The 17,029-nt window shown below is 40.5% G+C and overlaps 2 protein-coding genes across 2 annotated transcripts; one reads left to right on the top strand and one right to left on the bottom strand.

Moving 5' to 3' along the window:
- Window positions 1-439: 439 nt before the first annotated feature.
- Window positions 440-2,369, bottom strand: LOC129156994 (uncharacterized). Its single transcript, XM_054736066.2, has 4 exons — window positions 2,074-2,369; window positions 1,930-1,988; window positions 830-1,137; window positions 440-627 (listed from the first exon to the last, which is right to left on the bottom strand). The coding sequence occupies exons 1-4, from the start codon at window positions 2,186-2,188 to the stop codon at window positions 579-581; spliced, it is 531 nt and encodes a 176-aa protein (XP_054592041.2). The 5' UTR covers window positions 2,189-2,369; the 3' UTR covers window positions 440-578.
- Window positions 2,370-8,356: 5,987 nt separating this feature from the next.
- Window positions 8,357-16,057, top strand: lss (lanosterol synthase (2,3-oxidosqualene-lanosterol cyclase)). Its single transcript, XM_015941866.3, has 22 exons — window positions 8,357-8,459; window positions 9,049-9,217; window positions 9,301-9,439; window positions 9,603-9,711; window positions 10,206-10,327; window positions 10,437-10,533; window positions 10,745-10,880; window positions 10,955-11,063; window positions 11,402-11,520; window positions 11,599-11,696; window positions 11,803-11,830; window positions 11,900-11,956; window positions 12,032-12,103; window positions 12,189-12,239; window positions 13,091-13,240; window positions 13,327-13,423; window positions 13,630-13,735; window positions 14,552-14,617; window positions 14,691-14,771; window positions 14,879-15,049; window positions 15,163-15,241; window positions 15,383-16,057. The coding sequence occupies exons 1-22, from the start codon at window positions 8,446-8,448 to the stop codon at window positions 15,518-15,520; spliced, it is 2,208 nt and encodes a 735-aa protein (XP_015797352.3). The 5' UTR covers window positions 8,357-8,445; the 3' UTR covers window positions 15,521-16,057.
- The last annotated feature ends 972 nt before the right edge of the window (window positions 16,058-17,029 follow it).

The following is a 17,029-nucleotide window of genomic DNA, read 5'->3' as shown; positions in this document are numbered from 1 at the left end:
CTGAATCGACGCTCTGCTTTTCTACATTCTCGCTTTAGATTAGTAACAGATCTAGCGAATCTCCATGGAGCTTTCTGTCCACCTGAAATGAGTTTGACCTTTTCAGGTGCGATGGCGTCAAGGACTTTAAGTGTTTTGGAGTTGAAGCTGGCTAAGAGTGACCCAACGCAGCTGGATGTTGGACGTGTTGATAAGTTCATCTGTTCAGTAAAAGCTGAAGCAATGTGATCACCTACCTTTAGCAGGTGAGATTGATATCTCAGAGAAAACACATAAGTTTAATTATTAAAATAATAATGAATTTTAAACTTTTGCTTTCTTAAAAGGGCAAAAATAAATTTCCATAAACTAGACTGTAATAAAAAAATCAATGCACAGACTTTATGTTTTCACCCAGAAATTTATTATGACTCCTTCAAATAAAAGGCCATCCTTTACAGCCACAAAATCAGTATTAAACGTCAGGTGAACATTCAGTTACATGCACAAAAATGCACTTGAGGGAAAGGTTACAGATTAAATTTAAAGTAAAAGTAAATGAAGTTGCAGTAAATTAGTGATAAAACTGATTGTCGTGTTTACAGTAATGACCTATTCAGAGTCGCTGCTGCAGGAGCTGCTGACATCCTGCAGGAGGAACAGAAACAAGAAACATTTGTTTATATGATGATTCTGACACGTGACAGGGTATTGTTGACAACAATGTACTTGCTCCTCCCTCTGTAAGAATACAGAAACTTCTGGAGCACGTAGCCACTGACGTGGCTTCAGATAACATCTGAGAAAACGATTTAACCAGATTTATCCCCAAAAACAAACAAGCTCTTACCCCACGGCTGTCTCGCCCCTTCTTGTGGCATTTCTTATGCTCGTGACCAAACAAGTGCCTGTGCCTCCGCTTCTGTTCATGGTCTTTCCCACCACACGAGTCATGACCATGACCGTGTCCATGTCCATGTCCATGTTCATGTTCATGACCATGTCCATGACCATGACCATGACCGTGTCCGTGTCCATGTTCATGTTCATGACCATGACCGTGTCCATGTCCATGTCCATGTCCATGTCCATGACCATGTCCATGTCCATGTCCATGACCATGTCCATGACCATGACCATGTCCATGTCCATGTCCTCCTGGAAATATGAACAAAATTAGTATTAATTATAGATTATTGGTAAATAAAAGCAATAAATCAGCTCAGATTAAAACATTTTATATTTCAAGCAGACACGTTTTCCAGCATTCTCCAAAGTGATCTTAATCAGCAGCACTCCTGGTTTCTGAGGAACTCTTCTGTTTGGACTTTAATCTGCCACTTGCGTCTCATTCAATTATCCCCTGCCCAAGCAGTCATACTTCTGCTTTGTTCTTTGTAGACTGAGTTTCCTGTTAAGTTCTCATTATTTTGCTCACTCTGTTGATTTCTGTTTCTGGTTGCTCAGCTGTCGTAACACTTATCAGTTTAGTTTGTTTTAGGCTTTAAACATTTCCAAGAAATGTCCTTTTAACCTTTACTTCTTTACTTACTGACATTCACATCTGTATCTGCACCTTTTGACAAACTTTGTAATTCTGGCACTTTCATTTTTGATGGCAAATGTTGTTGATGCATCAGTGGAAGTAAGATGTAGCTTTTGTGCCACGCCTTTGCAGAAGTTGTTTCTACTTCTTTATGGCATGAATTTCAGATGATGTTCTGAAGCTTCACACATCTTACTTTGTCATCTGCTTGTTCACTTTTATTAGTTTGCTATGAGTGCAGCCCCCGTAACCAAGGTCTGCCAGGATTTAGCAAAAAACCAGCTAAATCAGAATGCCACAATTTCAGTAAAAACCTTTAAATGAATCTGGGCAACTCAAACTACTGATCGAATCAGCTTTAAAAACTAGTTATTTTAGTCAGAACATGAAAAACAAAAAATTACCGTGATGGTGTCGATCCATTTTAGAAACAGGTCTGTTGTTGTCAGAAGAGCAGAAATATCTGTTGTAAAAAGGCAAAATGAACAATTCACATTTAATTCCAAAATCTAAAACAAGAATAAATAACCTAATGATCTGTGAACAACCGTTTTTCCTGAAGCTGAACAGGTGAACTTCCTGTTTGCAGGTGAGCTGTGTCTGGATGTCATCTGATGCTTTTGTCTGAAGCCACACCTTTACCTGAGCCCATCCTCTCTGCATCACAAGTCCTGAGAATCCTGACAGAAGAAGGTTTTTAGGTGTTTTTTAATGCTTGTCATAGATATAGAAAATTCTCTATATGATGTTGTGCTCAGCAATGGCTATCATCCAGTGAACTTTATTCAAATCACACTCCATGCTGTTCCAAGGAAAAGCATGAGTTACTCTAGGAATAATCTTAATGTGTGCTTTGTACTGTAGATGCATCTCTGCTTGAATCAGTTGACATGTTTAAACACTTAGGTGTTTGGCTGGATTGTGATCTTTCCTTTAAAACTCATGCGCAGTCTATAACAAGCAAACTTAAATCAATCAGTTAATTGTTTCACTGTCGGGAAAATAATAGATTCTCAGGTGCTCTTACCAATCCTGGATTATGGGGATATTATTTATCACAGCTGTAACGTCCACAAATGGTCAGTTTTTCATGTATAGTTTGACCCCTTCAGTATCTGTGGAGACAGGAGCCTACATTCGTTGCCTTTAATCTGCCGGATCCGGCCATTCCATTAGCTGGAGTCCGGGCCTCTCTGCAGCTCGGAACACATGATAACATGTTGTCAACAAACTGAGTACGTTTACATGCAGCCAATATCCGGGTTATGATCGGGTTAAGATCGGGATTCGGGTTTCTGAGTTGATCAGAATAACCCGTTTACAAGCATAAATAGAAAGAGTTACCCCTAACTTGCATAACCCGATTTCACTGCGGACGTTGGGGTAGCGTCAGGATGTATGGACTACGTCCAGACGCATATATGCGTCATTTCCAGTTCTTCTTGTTCCGGTATCCGTGAAAACAACAACGTTCCAGTTCGGAAGAGATAGTGACCGCGTTTGTTTGCGCTTTAGTTTCCTCGTCACTCCAAAAGTGTGGTGCTGTGCCGCAACTCGCCATGTTGCTCCCAACTTGTTGTTTACTTCTGGTGTTCTGGCGCATACAAGACGTCTCGCTACTCAAAAGACCAAGATTCCTTGTGAAAAGAGCATGCGCAGAACACACGCTTTGATGGGGATATCCTGATATGCGTTTACACGACCAAACATTCGGGTTAGAAAAGGGTTACCCCAGGTGTAGTAACCGGGTTTTTAAAAACCCGGTTATGAGCATATCCAGGTTTTGGCGGTGTTTACATGGCCGTGCGGAACCGTATGTGAATATTCGGGTTTTAAAAGGGTTACTGGCTGCATGTGAACACACTGACTGTTCCTGTTTCAAGGCCTAAGTTTCCATTATCACTTCTACAGGATTCCTCATGCCTCTGAATAAAGTGACTATTTTCAGCTCATATGAGTTAATCAATCGAAATGGAATGAACAAATGTTATATGAAATGATCAATAATGTTTTGATTAATCCGTGCTTAAATTAATAAGGTTGATTAATCCGTGCTTAAATTAATAAAGTTGATTTATCTGTGCTTAAATTACTGTGGTTGAAATGAAACATTTTGATATTATGATCAGTAATTTTAGATGTAACAAGTGAATCATTATCTACACTCAGACACAAAGTTCATTAGAGATAAATTAAAGTTAAATAAAAGTCATGACACATAGATATTTTCGAAGCCACAAATCAGAACATCCTGTATCTGAGGTTTGCTTGTGAACACCCCTTAACATGGCATGTCCCGATTGGCCAAGTAAATCATGATATGAAAATATTGAAACAGAAACACTTACAGTGATTCAGCACTTCAGCTTCCAGCTTCCAGCATCCTGTGAGATTCAGCATTCAGTTCTAGAGAAAGCTACGGACAGGCCATCCGGAGCGAACCCTCTTTAACCCATAGCATCTTTGACAAGCTGTCAAAAACCCTGCTACACGCTACAGCTGACACAGCAAAACGGCTCCTTCAGCTATTCAGAAACAGCTGTTCTAGACGCAAACAATTTCATCTATCTGTTGTGACTCGGAAACATCTCTGGACTGGAGAGTCGGTGCTGCGGTTAATCTACCAAACCTCGGTGCCCAGAGGTCATCCAACCTCCCTGAACTTCAGATCCACGAAGAGGTTCTCCAAAGAAAGGGTGAGGTAGACACACAGATTGCGTCTGATGCCTTTTTGATAAGAACCAACTTCATAGCTTAATGCAAACCAAATTCTCCTTTTTACACCCAGAACTCAGTTCTTCTAGATACAAAGGTTCTGATAAACATTCATACATAGTCACCATACATCCCATCCTCTTAGATTCATCCATCACAGTTGCCTTGGTTAACTTGTCGTGTTTTTATTTGTTTAGAAAATAAATTTCTTATCTTTTACAAACCTGACTCTGTCTGATTTGAGACGAAGTGTGTTTGATCCCTGAAAAAGAAAAAGAATCCTAGAATCTTCTGATTAAACACCCAAAGACCAAGCAGGTTGATATTCTACAGGTGCTGGCCAGTAAATTAGAATATCATCAAAAGGTTGAAAATATTTCAGTAATTCCATTCACGTTTTGAATGGAATTACTGAAATATTTTCAACCTTTTGATGATATTCTAATTTACTGGCCAGCACCTGTATATTTATATAGAGTATCACAGCTTATTGGTCATAAGTAAAGGTAATATATTAAGCTTAAAAGCACAACATTTACATCCTACACAACACAACTACAACCTGTCTTCACTCCCTATGTGGCTTTTTATCCTTTGATGCCTCTAGGACACACCACTGTGACGTAGGAACAGCTGTCTTGACTCACACTTTCAGCTAGAAATCAATATCACTAGCTACAATCTGTCTTTAAATGCATCCACTAAAATCATCTGCTGTACTTAAAACAACCTTTTGTACCTTTTAGCTCATCTTACAGCTTTCGTCACAATGATTTTCTTTTCTTCATAGAGTCATTAGAGAAGTAGGGAAAAGAGCTTTTAATGTAAAAGCTCCCCAAATCTGGAACAGTCTTCCTGCAGACATTTGTTCTCTCACATCTTTTCATACTTTCCGAAAGGCAATTTTTATTTACCTTCAGAGTACCAGCTTTTAGAAATGTTATTGATTTTTTACTTTTCATGTATTATTTATTTATTTATTTAATTAATTTTTGTTACTGTCAGACCTAAAATAAATGTCCTGCTTTTGGTTATTATGTACAGAACATTTTGTGTTTGTTGTGTGCAGCTGTGGTGCTTTCTGCTTCCATGAAATGTTGTACTGGAGATTTATGGGGAGTCGGGTGAACTATGTGAGCTGGTCCAAATGAGTGTGTGTGTGTGTGTGTGTGTGTGTGTGTGTGTGTGTGTGTGTGTGTGTGTGTGTGTGTGTGTGTGTGTGTGTGTGTGTGTGTGTACATAAATGTCAAAATAAATAAATATGTCATGCACTTTCAAAATGTGCATGTTGTTTGTCAGATAATCAATCTAAGAGCTGGCCTAACACATCAATCAATCAGAAGACACAGACAGTGGATTATAACTAGATTAGAACTTTAATCCCCTGTTTGTGACACGTCTTTATATTTGGGATTTTTTAAATGTATTTTTAAGGGCCGAAACCAAAGTAAGTCATTGTGATGTTTACCCAGAGAAAATTAACCAAAAGGCTTTGCACACACACTGCCCACAGCCTTCTATCAGATTGTGAGAATGAACTGTTCCTCTTGTAATGAGGTTGGAGTTGTTTGTTTATGCACAACTTTTCATACACAACAGGTTGTGGCATGCAGTCACATATTTCATATTCCTTTGAACTGATCCACATAGCCCAGTAGAAATGAACCTCATCACCAATGGGTGGGGCTTATAAAACAAATGTGTGTGTCACACTGTGAGTTGGGGGAGGTTAGGACCCAAGATGCAGACCCAGGATGACACAAGGCAGGAGTAGTGAAAATGTAAAAATCCTTTATTTAGGGGCAAATCCAAAGGGCTGGAAGCCAAAAACCAAAAATCAAAACCTGGCAATATCCAAAAGCACAAGAGACCTAGAGAAATTCCTAATACAGGGGGCGAGACAATGCTGACACAAACAATGAACCAACAACCACATTGAGACGCAGACAGGGTTATATACACAAGGGCTGGGTGATTAGGGAATTGTGCACAGGTGAGACCAATAAACAGAGGAGGAGTACAACGGAGCAGGGGAGGAAACCAGACCTAAAAATGGGGAAGGGAGCAAAAAGAACTAGAGGAAGAAAACAGACTAGATAAAACACTTAACAGAAGACTAATGATAAAAGGTGTCTAAGTAAAAACGTAAGGGAAACCTAGAGAGCCTGGAGGGGGTTGGGGACACACAGGGATGCTGAAACCTGGGGGGAACACCTAAGGGGAAAAAAACCTGGAGTGGCCTGGGGAACACAAGGAAGCACATGAGGAGGGATGCAGACAAGGGGACACATGAGGAACACAAGGGGACACATGAGGGAAACCTAGAGAGGGATGGAGAACACAAGGAGACACATGAGGAGGGATGCAGACAAGGGGACACATGAGGAACACAAGGAGACACATGAGGGAAACCTAGAGAGGGATGGAGAACACAAGGAGACACATGAGGGAGACGCAGGATGCAGACCATGACAGTGTGAGAAGATTTAGGGCCCTATTGACTGATGACCACGGGTGGTGGCTTCAGGGGGACCAGGCGTGTCTATTGTGTGTTGCATTTCCATGTTTTTTCCTATAGAAATCTACTTAAATTGTGCCACTGAATCATAGTTGTTTTTGGAGTGTGCAAGTTACAATAAAGGACCAGGAAACAAGGTTAAGAAAGAAAGAGAGAAAGAAAAGCATCCTTTATATAGAATATAGCCCTAACCCTAACCCTCTCAAGAGAAAAATCACGAGGCGCTTCACAAGAACAAAACAATTTTAAATATGAAAAATAATTAATAAAAAATTAAAGCATGGTTAAAATTAGAGAAAATTTTTGATAAACATGTAAAGAAAGGAAGAGAGAAAATTAATAGGAATGAGGAAAATCAGTGGATCAGTGGAAAGGGGGAGTTGGTAGAAAGAGCAGAATAAGGAGGGTGGCAGGGGCGCCTACAGAAAATTTTGATAAGGGTGGCCAGATGGGGCCAAAGAAACTTTTAGGGTGGCACACCAAATTGGTCCTTGTGGTAACTCGGGGACAGTTGATGCACAGCATTGCTGCTTTATTTTTGATCAAAACAAAACAGTATGTATCCAAACATAACTCAAACACACTTAACTCAAACACAAACATTTCAGAAAAATCCATTTCAGTTATTTATTTTCAAAATGTATTATTATTTTTTTGTTTAATTTACATGTTGCTGTGTTCACAAAAAACTATGGAAATAAAAACTTTTTTTAAATGTTGAGAAGCAAAAACACACATTTTTAAAAAATCTGGTTATTTCTTTACTCATTAGTTGTATAATTTTTATTGTGTTTTACATTTATGTCTTGAATAAAGAAAATTGGTTTATCGTTTGAGTAAAAATTAATATGATTTCACTGACTTTTCCTGAGGGGTGGGGGGTGGGCAGCAATTTTCTAGGGGGCGCCATTGGAGGGTGGTGATGAAGGTCACAGAAGGTCCACTAGCTGGAGAGGAAAGGAGCTTTCTACGGACCTAAATGATAACCAGAAGTGGGTGATTATTTTGTCCTGTCTTTGCTTTTGACATTTGATGTAATAACAAATCAGTTTTTCCAGATACAATCTAATTCTTAGTTATAACCTAAAATGATAGTATTTGTTTTTGTCAAGCAGGAAACATAGCCAGTCCTGTAAAAACAAGTTTAAGGTCTCCACGGCAGTCATAAAAGATAAAAACAAACGTATTCAAGAGGTTTTTCTTTTCCACTGGCTAAATGTCATTCAAAGTCCCACGATTTTCCATCCCAAACTTTCCTTTCGCTTCAAACTCCTTCTTTATCATCCTTTTTAAATCATAATCCTGTTTTTCTTCCTTTAGTGCATTTGTAATCCTCAACAATCCCCCAAAAGTTTGTCATTGGGTCCACGATGAGCACATGTGGTGTATTTATTGTAGGAAGACTCTAATTGGATAGTTTTACATTAGCTCCGCCTAGTTCTCCGTCAAAGTAGTCCGTGATTGGACAGTCAAGTCTCTGCTCATGTCTTTCCACGCAAGGAGGCCTCGAACGGCACCGCTTTGCTTTCTGGGAGATGTGGTTTATTTAGTGTCAAACTGGTTTCTGAACAGCGCGTTGTGAACTACAATTCCCATACAAAATAAAACAGGCGGGGTTTTATAAACCACAGCCAAGAACTTTTGGAATCATCGGGAAGGCCATTTCTGGGTCTGTCAGATCCAGAAAATGATTGAGGGAACGTGAGTATTTAACTTCTTTTTCATTTCATTCAATTTAAGAAATGGCTAATAAATTAGAGACCACAAAATAAAACCATAAATGCAACTACACGTTTGTTTTTACTTACCAATAAATGTTTTGATAGTATTAAGGGTTAGTAGAAAAGCATTTTTGTGTAAGGTAAATAAAACAGCAAATAAGAAGAAATCATATAACAATAACAACAATCATTGTAACCAATAGAATGATAAAAACACCAATAATAATAGTAATTATTGTAATTTCCATTGAAAATAACAACACACGCAAATTCAAAAGTGAGTAGGGAAAACCTTATTTAAACACACACACACACACACACACACACACACACACACACACACACACACACACACACACACACACACACATCTTTACATTAAAATTTAATGATTGAACCCCTAATTAACTGATGACCCAACTTGTATTATTTGGGGCCTGTCCCCGAAATACATAAGGAGTAATAATAATAATAATAATAATATATTATTATTATTATTTTATTCTGGACTGGGGTACATTTTTAACTTGATTCAGAAGTTGGAGTGATTGTTGACACACCTGTTGCAGGTGCCTGCGGAGGCGAGGTGGACCTTATAAAACAGAACCAGCTACAGACCTGAGGCGCTGGAGGCTGACTAATGTGGAGGGCAGGCAGACCTGGAGCTATGTGGAGGATCAGGAAACCCCCCACAGACCCCAGAGCATGCTGGAAGCTCACTCTCTTGGAGTAGACACCGTAGGTTTCAACTATTTCCTGTTATTAAAACTCAGTGATGAGTTTCTTTGCATCTGGATGATTATTTTTAATCCTCTCCTCAGAGTAAGTTTGTATCCAACACTCCAGCTGCTCAAACGGCTTTAGATGCTGCTAAGAAAGGGATGACCTTCTACAGACACCTTCAGGCTGAGGACGGCCACTGGGCTGGAGACTATGGTGGACCCCTCTTTCTGCTCCCAGGTTAAATCTGAATAAATAATCTTTACTATTTGAACTCTTACTGAAAACCTTGAAAAAGACTTTTGGTAATGAAAACGGTCTGAAATGTTCTATTTGATTTTGGCATTAGTAAATTTGCTTTTATGTTTTTCTTTTCGGTCTTTTGGATGCTCATTTATCACAGGTCTCCTCATCACCGGTCATGTAGCAAAAATTGATCTGCCAGAGGCCTGGAAAAGGGAGATGGTGAGATACCTGCGTTCTGTTCAGCTGCCAGATGGAGGCTGGGGTTTGTAAGTCAACATCAGACTGTTTTGTTATTCAAACTGATCTGCGAGAGTGTTTATCAAATATGGCAAACGTACAGCTTCAGCTTTACTTAAAAGAGTATGAAACAGTGATGAAATAGGAAAGATCTGATTATAATCCATCTTCTGAGACCTGGTGGCTGAGCTTCAGTTTAGTCCAGGTTTGTAGATGATATGGGCCCACAATCCACAGAGAGAGAAGTCATACAGGGTGGCGTGTAAGGTGTTCTGGCTCCCAGCATCACAAACGGTTTGTAGGAAAATGGTAGTCCATTGATGACAGAAAAGTAACCAGAACTAAATATATGACAGAGGAAACCCTGGAGCACACCCAGACTCACCGCTGGGAAGAGGAATATAAAGGTTTAACTCCTGGACCTGTCACCTCTATGCCTCGACCCAGAAACACCTGATGAAACGTGTATTTAAAAACACCATCCCTACTTTAATCATGACGGCAGTGTTTGGGTTCTCTGCAGACATGTAGAAGATAAGTCTACTGTGTTTGGAACAACACTGAGCTATACATCCCTGAGGATCCTGGGGGTGGATCCTGATGACCCAGATTTGGTTCGTGCTCGGAACAACCTGCACAGCAAAGGTCAGAGTAGAAGAAAATCTGGTTGACCTCTGTAAGCAACGATAAAACCAAGTTGTGCTTTTATGTTCTGCAGCTGATTCAAGCTTGGTTTGTGGTTCACTTCCTGTAGGTGGTGCAGTCGGGATCCCATCATGGGGTAAATTCTGGTTGGCTGTTTTAAACGTCTACAGCTGGGAGGGAATGAACACATTATTACCAGAGATGTGGTGAGATCCAACAGTCCTTTGTTTCTTCTGCAAGACGGACGTTTGTGAAAACCTTCGTAATCTCGGCTGATGTTTGGATGAACAAAAGCAAATTCATGTTTAAAAGACTTGATTCACTCATCATTTCTTGCATCTTGAGGTTCAGGAATTGGGTTAGTGTTTATTTTTCTCTCGAGAACAGGGCTGATAAATATATATTTATCTGATTCAGGCTTCTCCCCACCTGGATGCCGGCCCATCCCTCCACCCTGTGGTGTCACTGCCGTCAGGTCTACCTGCCTATGAGCTACTGTTACGCTGTCAGACTGTCTGCAGAGGAAGACCCCCTAATTCTCAGCCTCAGACAGGTGATGAAGCTACCATCTACCACAAGAGGGAGCCATACTCATTACAGAGTTCATCTGACGGTCTTGTCCTTTAGGAGCTGTATGTTGAGGACTATTCCTCCATTGACTGGCCTGCTCAGAGGAACAATGTGTCATCATGTGACTTGTACACACCTCACAGCACCCTGCTGAATGTCACCTACAGTAAATATTCACATTTTAACAATAAACATTATCCAGTTTGTAAATTAGTTTTCATCCTGAACCACGTCTGGGTCACGTCTATGTGTAAAAGTGTTAGCCACTAATTTTGGCTGAAAGATGAGTAAAAATCAGTCACAGCCCAAAGAAAAAATACTACAATCTTTAGGAAGTCTGAGGACCTGTTGATGGAAATCTCTTAAGAAAATCACAAAAAAGTATCCAATAAATTACAATCTGGACCTTTTCACCTGATGCTACATCTAATTTAGATATTTATAAGTGTTTTAATGAGTCTTCTCCCATCAGGTGTCTCTAACACTGACTCTGCTTGTCTGTAGTGGTGATGAATGTGTATGAAGCCCACCACAGCACCACACTGAGAGAAAAGGCTGTCAGAGAGCTTTATGAGCACGTCCAGGCTGACGATCGCTTCACCAAGTGCATCAGCATTGGACCGGTAACACTATTTACCAAAAACAAACTTTGCACTGAAAACAAATCATGATAAATCTAATGATTTTATAATTCTCCATAGATCTCCAAGACTATCAACATGCTGGTTCGTTGGCATGTGGACGGTCCATCCTCTTCCATTTTTCAGGAACATGTGTCCAGGATCCCAGACTACCTCTGGTCAGTCAACATCCAGCAAAAATAAACTCCGTGTTACATGCTAACTCCAATTTCATAAAACAGGAAGAAAAATTGTGAAAAGTAACAGTAAGTTTCTGTGTTCCAGGCTTGGATTAGATGGACTAAAAATGCAGGTGAGATTATTTCCTTCCAGTTTCACCCTCTACTTCTGACTTACAAGTGTCCTTTCCTCATTCACACAGGGGACAAATGGATCCCAGCTCTGGGACACATGTTTTGCTGTTCAGGCTTTTCTTGAGGTAAAATAGAAAAGGCCACCGGTTTCATTCTCACCATGTTCCTGTTAAACTGGTTTGTTTTGGGGGCTTTTTCAGGCCGGAGCTCAGAATGACTCCAAACTGGCCGAGAGTCTTTGTGACGCCCATCACTTTCTCAGAGTCACACAGGTACAGCAAACATTAAGAGATGAAATAATAATTAAATTAAAAAAGACAGATTTTTAATGGATGCTTCCTTCTTCATCTCATACAGATTCCTCAAAATCCTCCTGAATACCAGAAATACTACAGGCAGATGAGCAAGGTGCAGCATACCGTACCTAATGCACACACACGACACATATTCACTAGCAAAGACTACTACAGTCTACCACAGTATCAGGTGAAGTTTCTGAAGGGATCATCTAGAGAAAACTGCTGTTGAAAGCCAGGAAACATGAGCCTGGAAAACCATCCTGTAGGTGTAAATAAGTAGTCCAGCCACGTGACGTGTGTCATAGGACAGAATCTACGGTCTCAGCACGTAATCGGAAAGTGCAAGGACAAATAAGAGCAATGAACAACATGACATATTAATCTCTATGGAAATCAGTCAACGGTGCAGTCCGTCATACACTGTCAAAGAAGAAGCCTATACGTCGTTTTTCAAAATAAAAGCCTTTGGTACCTCTTATCTGCTGATATCTCGAAGAAGAGGCCAAGTCTAAATCGCCCAAAGTTGATGCCAAAGCCATTTAAATGAGCGTTGTTCTTGAGCTGCCGCCATCTTTGTAGTTTTTCTCCATCGCAGCTCTGCTGCAAAGCCCACCCAACAAACATAAGGTCACTGTGATGGCACAACACAACAGTTCAGGCCAATGGTGGACCTGCTGAGGCTACAATGGAGCATGGCTAGACGACCTGCAGAGCAAAATCTTTTTGCTACTGCTACAGTTGGTCTGGATCTCTATGCTGAGGAAACATTAGTCTTCCGCCCAAGACATAGGTTATGTGTCATTTGCAATTTTAATTCATAATTTAGCATCTGTGTTTAATCTGAGAAGGTACAGAAAGTAGAAAAAAAGATTCTAATCTGTTATGCCTTTGAGCTGTTGTCACATAAAAAAGGCTTGTCTTTTCTGGCGCTCATACGTTGCCTCTCTCCGTGCACGCTAGGGAGGTTTCCCCTTCAGCACCAGAGACTGTGGCTGGATTGTGGCCGACTGCACGGCTGAAGGTCTGAAGTCTGTGATCCTGCTGGAGGAGCTCTGTCCCTCCATCAGACATCACTTTACTCCTGAACGTCTGTATGATGCTGTCAATGTGGTGAGTTCATAGAAAAACAGGTTTTGCAGCTGGATCATTAAGGCCAGACCAAACTCTCTTTCAACTAAACGGTTGCTGGTCTGCAGCTTCTGAGTATGAGGAACAGAGATGGTGGATTTGCTACTTATGAAACTAAGAGAGGAGGAAAGCTCCTGGAGCTGCTGAACCCCTCTGAGGTGTTTGGTAAGTCTCATACAGAGATCCAGTCAAAACGGTTAAACTCGCTCACCTCAAAAGACTTTATAGTGATGCAGATCACAGATAACGACAATAAAGAACAAACCAAATCTCATACTTAGGATCTTAAGATCACCACAGAAGTTAATCTTACTGCACTGCTTGACCAGTCTGTTTTCAGGTGGCTTCATATGTGTTTTTGTCTCCAATAGGTGACATCATGATAGATTATACTTATGTAGAGTGTACATCAGCTGTGATGCAGGCTTTGAGGCACTTTCAGAAGATCCACCCTGATCATCAAACTCAGGAGATAAGGTACACGTCATGAACAGGCCATCTAGTACTCTTTTTTTTTTTTTTTTGTTGAGTAACTTAACTCTGACTTATGATTCGTTCAAGGTTTTTAAAATGTGCAAACTTCAAACGATATAACCGAATCACGCCTACACAGAACAGAAAAGTAGGAATCAAAATCAGATTCAATAGAAACGGAGACTGATTCTAGACTTTTGCACAGTGTTATCGAGCTACATAAAGCCTTTTTTAAAGCTAGGTAAAGAAGCTTAGCCTTCTCTGGAGGTATTACACTTATTTATTTATTAGCTTTTATTTTAGAAGGACAAAACTACTTAAGATGAGTCATCTCGCTTTGAGTGGGTCCTCCGACAATCAAGCAAATAAAGTACAAGAAAGCAGGGACAGTAACAAGTCGACAAGTCTAAGACATAAATCACAAACCAAAAATAATTTACAAAATCTACAAAAAAACAACCTGCTGTGGTGCAAACAAAAGAAATAAGTGTAAATATAATACTTTAGATATTTGGTCCTATTATCAAGCAGTGGATTCAAAGCAATTACGAGTCTGCTTCACATTATTTATTAACAAATAAACTCTAAACTCTGGATTTTGTATCATTCAGAAACAAGTGTTATAAAACTTTTGTAAAAACCAGAGTTGAACCTAGATTTTGTAAAGTATTGCCGTACATCACTACATAAAGCATCTCTAAAACACAGAAGTGTTTGGCTAAAGTAGCCTGACTTTCTCTGCATCATCTGCTTAATTGATCTAATAACTCATATTTCTGTTTACATACAAAACATGTCCTCTTGTCTTTTCTGCTTCAGGTCCGCTCTGACAGAAGGTCTGGAGTTCTGCAGGAGGATGCAGAGGCCTGATGGATCCTGGGAAGGGTGGGTCTCCACGTGGTGTTTTATCTCCTGATGACCGACAGGTATTGCTCAGTGTTTATCTGGTTGTCTTCAGGTCCTGGGGAGTGTGTTTCACATATGGAACATGGTTTGGCCTTGAAGCCTTCGCGTGCATGGGTCACACTTATAAGAACAAGTAAGATGAGCAAAGAATGCGTTCAAAGTTCCTGCAGGAAACCTTCTGAATGAAAACAAGACTTTTCCTGCTGCCCAGACTGAACCTAGTGTGTTCTCTGTGACCAGGGACGTGCCTGATGAGGTGCAGAAAGCCTGCCAGTTCCTGCTGGACCGACAGATGCTGGACGGAGGCTGGGGGGAGGACTTTGAGTCATGTGAGCAGCGGCGCTACGTCCAGAGCAGCACAGCTCAGATCCACAACACCTGCTGGGCTTTATTGGGACTCATGGCCGTCAGGTGAAGCTTTGGGCTTTTGTTAACATGTTTTCAGACACACAGCACCGTTTTAATCAGAGTCAGAAGATCATGTAACAAACTGAACAACAATCAAATCTCTTGTGTTTAAACAGACATCCTGACCAGCAGGCCGTTGAGAGAGGAGTTCAGTTGTTGATTGATAAGCAGCTGCTCAACGGAGACTGGCCACAGGTCAGTTTACATCATACATATGTAGATGTCTAGGCTGTGTTTCATGTTATGACACGATTATGACAAATGACCCGCACTTGTATAATTAGTTGTTCTACTCACAGTTAAAAAGTACAAATTATGATTTCTCCTACTTTAAAGGAGAACATTGCGGGCGTATTCAACAAGAGCTGTGCCATCAGCTACACCTCCTACAGAAACGTCTTCCCGATCTGGTCCCTTGGACGTTTCTCAAGGCTTTACCCGAGCAGTCCGCTGACTGGAAAGATGAAGATGTGAATAACTAAAACTTTTTCCTTCCATGTTGACAGACTAGAGATGATCTGCTTATCATTTAGACTCAGAAGTTTTTGGATTCTTCATCTAAATCTTTTTTGTAATTTTGGGTTCTAGAAAAGAATATTGTGGCGGCCCTGCCACTGATAGGCCGGCAAGGCCGCATTGCACTCTGGGGGGTGGGGGGTAAATTGGGTTTGTTTATTCTGCTTGTGGTGTTCTGAGGGTTATATTGTTCGGGGTTATGTTAGTGTGGTTTGTTTCAGTTCGGTGTTCACGCTGTGTTGTTCTTATCCGGTGCCTGGTGGCACCGTGAGTTAAATGTATGCGTGTGTCACATTATTGCTCCCCTGTGCCTTGAGTTTTTCCTTAATTGTGTCCACCTGCCTCTTACCTGATTACCCATCCCATTGTGTGTATATAAGCCTTGTGTGTTGCTTCTGGTTTTGTCGGTTCGTACTCGTTACATGTCAGTTTATGTTCACATCTGTCTACCCTGTCGTGTCTGCACTCCTGACCATTAAAAAGGAACCAAATGTCTGCTGCTGTCTGGCCTGGGTTGATTTACCTGCCTGAAGGATCCACTCTTCCTCCCTCACCTTCCCTCCACATCGTGACAGTGTGGAGGGATGAAAAGGGGAGCCATCCGGCTAGTGTTCTATGTCTGCTACCTGTCGACTCTTCTTTGCTGCTACACACACATCCCGCTAGAGGGCGGCGCAGACCGCTACAATACCTTACAGATGTGCTGATCAGTCAGAATCACTAATAAATGATAGTTTTTATAATTAAAACACAATGTTGTCATCATTTTCCTTGTGTATAAACTAAAATGAAATGTTATAAATGACTGCTGTTTAAACCCTAAAATAGTTTTGTTTTACTGGGATTGTCTTGTTCAGATAATTCATGGATCTGCAAGATGTGGCTCCTCAGCTTCTCTGAAGTGGGTCTTTATGACTCATATAAAAATATGGCATTTTAGTAGCAGGTTATTCCCAGGTAAAAAAAAACTACCTTTTATGGACGATTTATTTAGAAACAAAATTATGCATTTTTCCTAATTTTTATAAGAAAATATATTTAATTGTATAAAGCTATAGTTTTTTTCTGTTGAAATTAAGATCCCCTAATATGCAAGATCTGCACATGAAAGAGTTACTGCGCAGGGTTACAAAACATTTACATGGAAGTGCAGTGTCGTGTGTGCTTTTTTTAAGTACTTTTTTAAATTGTTCCATTTATTTGATTTTTTTTTCTTCAAGTGTGTAAGTCATTGTTGAGTAACAAAAATACCGTAAATCCTCTAATACAAGCCGGTATTCAATTAAAGGCCGGGTCTCCGATTTTAATTTTGGCCGGTGTCGGAGTCAGCCGGAGTCAGCGGAGGTAAATAATGGCCCGGATGGAATGTGGTAACAAGCAAGTACGAGTGTCCCAGCGGCAGGGTTATAGTCCCCAAATCAACCAGCAGGAGGCAGTAGAAGTTCACACAGCCTTTTATAGGCTTTT

Source organism: Nothobranchius furzeri, chromosome 7 (assembly GCF_043380555.1).
Source record: "Nothobranchius furzeri strain GRZ-AD chromosome 7, NfurGRZ-RIMD1, whole genome shotgun sequence".
In the NCBI taxonomy this organism is placed as follows: Eukaryota; Metazoa; Chordata; class Actinopteri; order Cyprinodontiformes; family Nothobranchiidae; genus Nothobranchius; species Nothobranchius furzeri.
This window is presented reverse-complemented; position numbering and strand designations above follow the sequence as displayed.